Consider the following 10,202-nt stretch of genomic DNA (forward strand, 5'->3'; position numbering starts at 1 on the left):
CTCCTAACAACCTGCACAGTCCGAAACTTTGGCTAACTGCTCAGGTCAAAAGGGGTAACATTATTCAACCAAGTGACTAGCACTGTTTTTCCACAACGAAGATGGGGCTGAGTCTCAGAACTGAAATTTGTGAAGGGTTTGATATACACATCCAAAAATTGGCTGTAAACATGGAATCAGAAAGATGAGACTCTTTAGTTTTGTGAATTACAGTAGAACCTCAGAGTGAGAAACACCAGAGTTATAAATTGCCCAGTCAGTCACACACCTCATTTGGAACAGGAAGTACGCAATCAGGCAGCAGCAGAGACAAAAACAAACAAACACTGTGTTAAACATAAACTACTAAAAATAAAGGGAAAATTAAAAAAAAGATTTGATAAGGAAACTGTTTCTGTGCTTGTTCCATTTTAGTTAAGATGGTTACGGGCAGCATTTTCCTTCTGCATAATAAAGTTTCAAAGCTGTATTAAGTCAATGGTCAGTTTAAACTTCTGAAAGAACCACCATAATGTTTTGTTCAGAGTTACGAACAACCTCCATTCCCAAGGTGTTCATGACTCTGAGGTTCTACTGTACTTACATTTACCTGGCAGACTGCAATGTGTTATCAAGAAGATGCATATTTTAATGCAAATATCAATTTTGGAAACATTTATTAGAACGTTTAAACCACCTTTAGTGCTGTTATGATGTTTTGTTTCAATCTGTACTGAAGACTCATACAAGACCAAAATTACTGGCCCTGAAGCAGTCTTTAACATTTGAACACTATGTTTCCAAAATTAACAACTTGTGTAATCTACAGGTGGGAGTGTGTTTCAGGCCCCATCTATGTCCAAACCACAGCGGAGAGTTTACCACGGCCCCTGCTAGGGATGGGGGTAAGTATCCCTGCCTGTCACATAGGAGATGACAGCCCCATATCCCCCATGGATTGGCCCAGTGGGGGGCTCTAACACTCACTGACCAGTAAGTGACACTTGCACTAATCTACATAGTATGTATTTATAGACTTTGAGAAATTTATTTTTCACTTTAAAATAGGTCAGATAAATCTGGGATCAAGTAAATATTCAAGCAAAAAGTTTGTGTAATCTAAAATACCTTTGGATTAGCAGCATGAGCCTAATCCTGCGCCTGCTCCCACTCACTGAAATTTACAGCTAATTAATATGAACTTGGAACAAATCACTTCTACTATTTTTTTTCCTCCATGAAGCACATAACTAGCCAATTATTTCATTTTAAAAAGGAGTCATGGTTTGATCCTACTGCCTTTGAAGTCAGTGGGAGCTGGAGAAGCTCCCAGGGTCATGTCTTAGGTCATTTAACTTGAAGACCATCAGTAAGAAAATAAAACGTGGCACTGAACAGCAACATAATTGCTTTTCAGAATAGTTTTGTAGACATAATTTTCATTCACACTGGGAAGCACACCAAACCATATTGAGTTTTACTAGTGGATATAATGCTAACTTGGTGTATGGTAGTTTACCTGTATATTTCCCCGGGACTATACATGGAACCCTAGCCCACTAAAACAAAAGCAAAATTATTGAGTAGAAAATAAGCATGACAAACTGCAACTAAAATGTTAATGCCTGTTACTAAATGTCTCATGTTTGGTATGGAATGCTGTCTATTATAATCCTGTTTATGGAGCAAATCTCACATAGAAATCATTCTACTTCAAAAGGAAACTCCAGCTGTCTTAAGTAAAACTATTCAACATATAACTTCTGCCAAGAGAACATGGGCCCAATTCTGCTCCTGTTGAAGTCAATGGCAAAACTTCTACTGACTTCAAAACAATCAGGACTGGGTCCCAAGGTAGTGAAACTGTATTTCAAAGACATTCACTTGAATAGGAGCACTGGGCCACTCGTCACAATACTTCTTTTGGGGGGACGCACTTTAGGAAAGATCAAATGGTATATTTTGAATGCCATCTGCAGATAAAACCTAACAAAAGGCCTTGGGAGAGTGGTGATGGTTGTTACAGACATGTGACCCATTAAAAAAACCCAGTGGTCTTCCAGATTAATTTTACTGTGTTATTATACCACAAAAGCTATAGATATTAGGACCAAGATTTTAAGGAAATGGGTACATAAAGTTAGGCACCCAAATTCATACAAAAGCACCTAAATAATTAGCCTGATTTCCAATGGTGCTGCACAATGAGCAGCCCCCAGTCACTTCAGTGGGAGATAGTGGCTGATCAGCACCTTTGAAAATCAGGCTAGTTATTTAGGAGCCTAATTTTAGACACCCATTTTTAACAATCTTGGCCTAGGAGCTTGTGGATCTCCCAGTCTGAAAATAATCATGGGTAGAACATAAAGGTGGAAGTCGCCAAGAGATTAATGTCTACGTTCAGGAAGGTTATCTACACCTGCCCCTCGGTGTAGAGTGGAAGTCACACATCATGTGTGGGCTCACTGACTATACAGCCCTACCCCGTATTCCAAGTGGAGAGGGGTAACTGCCCTAGGGGCCATTGTGAAACAACTTTGTGACTGACCAACTCTGCCCCTTCCCCATAAGCTGAGGCCATGGCTAAGCTCATAACTTCCACATATGGAGCAAAGGAAGCAGTGCATCTCCAGCATCCTGAGATGGGAAGGTATTGCTGAATCACAACCAGGGAGACTGAATGGGAAACAGTGTCATGCAAGGGATTCTAGACTGGTACTTGCTATCCCTCTGCAGCAAGTCTACAGGGCTTATTGCAGCCCCAGGGGTGCAGTAATCTCCTTAGGGTAGAATGAGACCAGAATCCAAGAAGGCTAACAATGTGCCTCATACAGCTCTGTAAATAGTGTGCACGATTTGACCCTTTGCAGCTGAGTTATAGTTAATTACTTTACCAATGAGTTTTTTACAGCTGCTAGCATTGCAAAACCAAAGCCATAGTGGTATAAGCTGTGGAGAATCTGACTTCACACAACATCAAAGTTATCAGCTAAGCTCCCATGCAAGAAACTTTATTACTAAGCAGGATGTAGGGTGCAGAAAAAAACCCTCAATTTCATTTTCAGATCCCAGGCTGAGTTTGCAGTGCTGGGAACCATAGTGGGGGGGGGGGAAATCTACTGAACTTGTAGATTTGCTTGTAAACTGAGCAAAATTAACAGTGTAAGTAAACTGAAAAAATAAAGATGAAACCCTAAAAGTCATTTTTATGACTTCCAGACCATCTTAGCATAAGTGCAATACTTACAGGAGTTTAGAAAGCTCTAATCTCTCAAACCTTTCGGACAATGGTCAAAGAAAAACACCCAAATAATCTGTGTCCATATTAGAACTGCATGAATTAATCAATCATTACAAATAATATTCATTGCTAATTTAGCCCCATTGGGCATTAGCTAATAGTTTGTAAATGGATCCCGATTTCTGCTAATTATTTTCATTATTCAGAAGCATGCACCAAATGATTTTCAGTCTGTGGGTTTTCTGAGCTGTTCACTTTACCTGCTTGCTACCTGTTATTTGTGTTGTCATCGACATCACATGGTATTTAGCCTTTCAAATTGCATAGCCAAAACTTTTAAAAATACAACAAGAGGATGACAAAATAATGCATGCTAAAGTTTGGAATTCTTGATTACAGCCATGAATATCCAAATTCATGCAAATAGGATAAAATTCACCCTGGTGCAATGGGCCAGGACTTCGTGCATGAATTACTTACCTCCTCCTATTCTGAAGAGTTAAATGATGCATAAGCCTTAAGCTGGTGCTCTGCACAGGGGTGAATTTTTCTTTTGGTGTATAATGAGATCCAATGAAACTGTACCCTCCCTTCCCCCCCAACTGAAACCATAAATCAGGATTTTCACTACATAACCACCTCTAGTTCATCTACTGAAAATACATAAAGATTGACCACATCTTCATCTTGTCAACAAAAGTAACTAGGTCCTGGGAGGCAGGATGGTCACCACTGAAACCTCAGCATCTGCCAACAGGCATCACACAATGGTGTTTCAGATACTTAACACGTCTCATGAGACATATGTTACCAAATATTGACTGTTTAATGGCCACCACTGTGCTTGAGTCTAAAATTAACAGCTTCTAAATAGTGAAAAATCCATACAAAAAAAATCCATAAAGTGTTTTTAAAATGATACTTTTTATTACACATCAGGAATCATATCCTCTCAATTAATTCAGCAGTTTTCATGTTTCCTTGGAGCGAACTTGGTTGCATTTTAGATTTTTATTCCTTCTCTACACATAAAAGGACTTGAAATATGAAATTATGATAGTCTCCCAAATGGATGCACCAATGTGGTTTCTAATACCAGTGAAAGAAACATTTGCTCTTCAGAAGATGGAAAGGATTCTAAAAATCGTGATAAAAACCTTAATTTGTTCAATACAAATTTTCATCTCATACCCTTTTCTAAAACATGTAACAACAAATAAATGTGCTTTATCCAAAACAAATATTCTGTCTACATTTCACAGCATGAACATCAACTGACAGGTTGTGACAAAACTATTCCAGCATTTCAAAGAACAATAGTTAAATGCCTTGACACAATGCTAATACATCTTGACATAGGGAAGAAACGAAATTCGGTAGTATCCACCCAAAAGGATGTGTTTAGAGGTACATACAAATTGTCCAATAACATAAAGGCACATATACTCCCCTTTGCTGAGCACCTTAATCCTGTAGAAATGCGCAAGGGGAGCAAACAAAGCAATGGAAGTTGTTTCCACTCTTATCTCTGTCCCCTTTGTGAAGCAGGGTAGTGGCTAGGGGGCAGATGCTTTAAGCAGCATTTTCCCCTTCTATAAAAATAGATTATGATTATTATTAATACCTGTGTAAAAAAAAAACCAATTGACTTCAGTGGAGAAAAGTCTGGGCTTGAAATGTAATTATTAGTAGAAACTGATTATAAGCTTGCTTGTTTGTTTTCATGTCCAGACAGAGAAATGCAGGGGGAAAAATGTTTTTTAAAATTCTCTCAGTTTTGGGAGGGTTGTTTTTGTTTGGGGATTTTTTAAATATAACTAAGGAAATTTGTTTGTTTCAATATGGCTGGGATACACATTTTTGAGATTTAATCTGCACCAGGCTGCTGTCCGCTGACATTTCTGCAGCGTTATGTGTGTGTGTGTGTATACACATACACACACGTAGGTATATATATAAAACTTGTTTATCATTATATTCAATTTATATTAAAATTATAAAGATGAAATTGTGCCCTTGATCCAAAACCAACTAATATAACTGGAAAGACATCCCTTGAATTCCGTAGTATTCTCTATGAATTTTAGGTACCTACCTGACCCCATTCCTATAGTACCTCACACTCTTTAACGCATTTATCTTCACAATACCCCTATAGGAAAGAATCATCCACAATTTACGTATGAGGAACTGAGGTACAGAGTAGCTCAGTGACTTCCCCAAAGCGGTTTGAACTCAGGTCACCCAACTCCTAGACATGTGCTCTAACCACTACACCATCCTTCTTCTTTAGACTCAGCTGTTGACATACAGAGTCACCATCTAATTGTAACTATTCAACATATAATTATTGTGGGGGGAAAGATGTATATTTAGCAGTCATTGCTATCCTCAGTGAAATACCCCCAATCAACTCTTAAAGGTTTTTTCCCCCCTGCAAACCTACATTTTCTGGTAAAGCTGTGTAACATTTTGCAATCAACTCTGCTCCAAACTAACCAGTACTTCAGTGCCATGCAAAGCAGGTGAATGCTTAATCTTTTTAAAATAACATTTCAAGCAGACTCCCAAATTAAATTCTTCCACACAAATATCTGACTATATTTGAAGCTGCATATATTATTTTAAACAGGTGTCATGTGTGAATATAATGCATTGCAATTTATTTCTTCATTGCATGGAATGAGACAGAATGCTACCCAGACTTCTACATAATTCTGTGGATCTGAAGAAGACATTCCTATTTTCAGCTTGTGCACTACCACATAGTCTGGGCCAGGTCTGCAAAGGCTGAGAATTTAAACCCATACATTTCCCTTTGCAAATATGTGTTTACTTTCCAGCAGCAACTTGCAGGGTGGGGAGGTAGGCAGCGAGTTTGCAGCAATAGGTCTGACCCATATTTCTGCTGCAGAAAGCAGCTGCATGTAGGAGGATCGGGGACGCTCTTTTGACACGGATTTTTTCTTCTTCACAACAAGCAGGCTTTACACACGTACGGCTGGCTCCTTATTACTGGCCTGTGACAAGTGGCGTGTGTGTGTTTGAGCGCACTGCCCATCTATCCAGGGGGCTGCGCTGCCCTCCTCTCACAGCAACACTGCGGTATCTGCTGGCCAAAAGTTTACAGACCCTGCTTTTAATCGTGACCACAAAAAAAAGCAAAACCACACCTTAAAAAGTTCGATTCGCACCTAGACCACTGGGATTCAGTTCTCACGAGCCCCCCACACGAGGGCTGGCGGCGGGTGGATGAACACCAAGGCTGCCAGCACGCTAGGAAGCGCAGCGCCGGCTGGGCTCTGCAACCCGCCTTGCATCCAGCACTGGACGCAGCAGAAGCTCCCAGCCTCACCCGGCGGCTTGCAAGAGGATGCCCGCATTTGACGTTTGGAGGGGGGAATCGGTTGGGAATATTTTGTAGCACCAGCTCCCCCCCCACCCCCCGCGAAGAAAAGCTGCATTGTAACGTGACTGAACCTGCCGAAAGGGAGGGAAATCTCCGCCTAAAAAACATAAACGAGGCAGAAGCTTTTTTTAGTAGCTTAATGAAACGACTGGAAGCAGCCCCAATTAATGCCCTGCGCCCCTTCCCCCCACCCAGCCTCCTGGCGTTCAAACCTCCAGGCTGCGGGGGGAGGGAGGAAATTAGCCGCATGATGCCCCCCTCTCTTGCACGCTACTCCCAGAACCCCGAGGGCTCGTCTACCTCTCGCATAAACATGGGACAACTCTGCCAAACGCTGGCAGCAAGAGCCACCCTGCCCCGCGAGCCCCCGAGCACGCCAGCCCCCCGGCGCGCGCCTACCTGTGCCGGTGCTCATGGTCCGGCCGTGCGAGCTGCTCTCAGCCGCCCCGGGAGCCGCAGGTCCCCGCTCCGGCCCGGGCGGATGGTGCGCGCAGCGCCAGGGGCGGGCCGAGCCACCTGCCGCCGGTGCGCATCAGAAGCGCCCCTGAGCTGCCGCCGCCGCCTCCCCAGGCAGCGCAGCCTCATTCACCGCCCCGCTCTCTGGTGGCGCATCCCCGAGTTCTCGAAGCGGCAGCGTCCCGGCTCCGCAGCTGCCCCGCAAACGCCCCGCGCGCGGCGCAAGGCAGGGCGCAAGCCTGGCGCGGCGCAGCGCAGCCCTGCCCCGCCGTGCGGCTCCCGCTCCTGCCCCCCGGCCAGGTGACCACCGCGGCTCTCTGACAGCTCTGGCGCAGAGGGAGAGGGGCGGGGGGGGACCCTGGGAAGTGTAGGCTGCTCCGCCAGAGAGCAGCCGCCTAAGGAGAGGCAAGGGACTACATCCCCCGCAATGCTTTGCGCCAGCGAGCCCCAAGAAGGAGCGGGTGGGGCAGCTGGCGGGCTGGTGGGCTTATGCCCTGTGCGATGCCAACTTCTGTGATGCACACCCGAGCCGCGCTGGGAACTGGGCTTCTCTGCCAAGGCCACACCCTCTAAGAGAAGCAGCCGCGGCGATGGTCAGCACCGTTTAAGAGCCCCCATGCTTTAATCCGGCATCCCGCCTAGTAAATAAAAATACCTATCTTGTAAACTCCAGGGGAGCGAGTGGAAGGGATGCAGGGAGCACCCCTCTTTCTGCTTCAGCGGCTGATACCTCAGCAAACGATGCAGACACCAAACGCTGGGAAGCTGGTCCTCTTTATTTATGCTCAGCACGTCTGAAGCCAGGTCTACACTACAAAATTATGTCGACTTACCTTAGGGGGGGCAAACAGCCGCAGCAGTTATTCAATCGCTTGTGGGTGCACACACTTGGCTCTTGATGTTGGCAGTGCTCGTCCTCCCCTGGAACATTTGTAGCAATTGTTTTCTTAGTGTGGGACAGCTCCTGAAAGGCAGGAATAGTCAATGGAATGCAGTGGCCACACTGACATGGTGTCGACCTCATTACATCAACCACCACTCTATCATCCCTTGGGGAAGGTGGTGTTTTTCAGTTGTCATAGAGAGGCACTTACAGCAGTGGGAGCCAAATTTCAGTGAAGACACTTGCACACAAAGCAGCTCATGTCAACCTAACAGTGTAGTATAGAGCAAGCCTGAGAAGCCTCTTGGAACATGGCTTGTATGAAAGATTCAATACACTGTTAAGGGGTGCTTCATTTATAATGTAAACAATGAAAAAATACTACCACCACAGGGGAGAAATAATAGGAAGGCAAAACATTCTACCTTCTGAGCCAAATTCTTCTCCCTGTTACACCACTATCATTCCAGAGTAACTCCATTTTTTAGGTAGAGTTACTCATGGACACTTGTGTAACAGCAGAATTTATCTTTTGGATAGCTCATACAACCCAGGTACTGACCCTTATTTGTGATCAACAGGGGCCTCAAATCCTGTGTTGTGCTAAGTGCCCTTACCTCGCCCTGAAATCAATGGAAGCTAAGGGTGCTCAACACCTCCCAGGAGCAAGCCCTCAGACATCCATTGCACATTTTGTAGAATAGTAGTGTTAACTCACTGATCACTCCAGTTTCTAACTGATAAAAGATTCTGTCTCCCCTAGTGTTTGTACTTACAAGGTGCTAAGTATCCTTAACTCCCACTGGATTCATCATATGCAATGTAGTTGTAGCTATGTATGTCCCAGGAGATTAAAGAGACAAGGTAGGTGAAGTAATATCTTTTATTGGACCAGCTTCTGTTGGTGAGAGAGACAAGCTTTCGAGCCACACAGAACGGTTCAGGCAGTTGAGGGCACTCAGCACATTGCAGAACTGGGCTCTAAATCCCTCTCTTATTTTAGGTGGGCATGGTTTGTTCTTCAATTTTTCCCCCTCGGATGTTTTGTAGAGTTTAAACAGCTGCTACTGCATTCCAGTGACACATATTGTGGTCCCTCTCTATAGCCCTTTCCTACTAGGCTCTGTTAGTTAATGTATGTGCACCTCTGAGATATTCACATGAAAGCTGCTAAGAAAATGCAGAGTTCTTACTGTTTTAATGTACCACTTTCACATCTCTGTAATAAAAACACAGTAAAGGAAAACGACCAAGTTTACACTATTTACCAACTCAACTAGTGTGGCTTCTTGAAACCCAGCACCTGCTTTGAGTTAGAGATCTCAGGCAGTGAAGTTTCCATATTAGGTGGAGGAGGTCAGAACCTCTCCCACAAGTAGATGAACCCTGCTGACTAATCTTTCATATTTGTGACTAAGACATGTTAATAGCTCATTGCAACTAACTGTATTGAATATATTAAGACTACATCATGCTAAAGTAAAAACGATTTAGATTTTATAACAAAAAATTCAAATGGTCAGATTCAGCATTACACTCTGGCTGCTCAGCACTGCTCCAGTGACACAAAGATGTACTAAATTTGGTTTTGGCTGGCTCTGCATTACTGGAGACACACACAGAAGCTGGAGCATACAAAAGAATCTCTCTCTCTCTCTCTCTCTCTCTCTCTCTCTCTCTCTCTCAATAAAGTGCCTATTACTCCAGGATCCTTTGACTATTATTTAGAAAAATAATCCAGCTAAGAGCAACGGGTAACTCACAACCCCCAACCAAAGTCTCTCTAAACATTAACCTTCCCTTCCCCACTCAATGGCTAATACAGAAAGATGGACCTTGTAACATGACTTAAAGGTCAACAGATTTAAGCTATTTTGGGCGAAGGGGGAAGTAACTGCCAAATCAGAGGGCCCCTCAAAGAGAAGGCTGCACCATCCACAACATTTTGTTTAAAGGGAAGGGACTCCAAGAATCTCTGTTGTTGCAACTGTGGCAGTATCATACAGGGAAAAAGTTAATCTCTCTATTAGGGCTGGACAAAAAGTATCAGATAAATAGTTTATTTGCCAAAAAATGAAGTTTTGGTCAACCCAAAACCATTTGCAAATTTGACAGAAGTTCACCAAATAGTTCTGGTCTCAATGTTTCCCCCCAGGCTTAGGAGTCATTCACAAAATGACAGCAGGAGGATGAGGGAGCTCTCCCTTATAATAGCTTCACGAGACCTCTGGCCT

At 43.5% G+C, this 10,202-nt stretch overlaps 1 protein-coding gene across 1 annotated transcript in view; it reads right to left on the reverse strand.

The window, feature by feature from the left end:
* Nucleotides 1–7,181, reverse strand: part of ABLIM2 (actin binding LIM protein family member 2) — a 214,243-nt gene extending 207,062 nt beyond the window's left edge. The window contains exon 1 of the mRNA XM_074951747.1: nt 7,029–7,181. Within this exon, the coding sequence (XP_074807848.1) occupies nt 7,029–7,044 (16 nt within the window). The 5' untranslated portion in view covers nt 7,045–7,181. The remainder of the gene's footprint in view (nt 1–7,028) is intronic.
* Between the last annotated feature and the right edge of the window lie 3,021 nt (nt 7,182–10,202).

This window comes from Natator depressus, chromosome 4 (assembly GCF_965152275.1).
Source record: "Natator depressus isolate rNatDep1 chromosome 4, rNatDep2.hap1, whole genome shotgun sequence".
Lineage (NCBI taxonomy): Eukaryota > Metazoa > Chordata > Testudines > Cheloniidae > Natator > Natator depressus.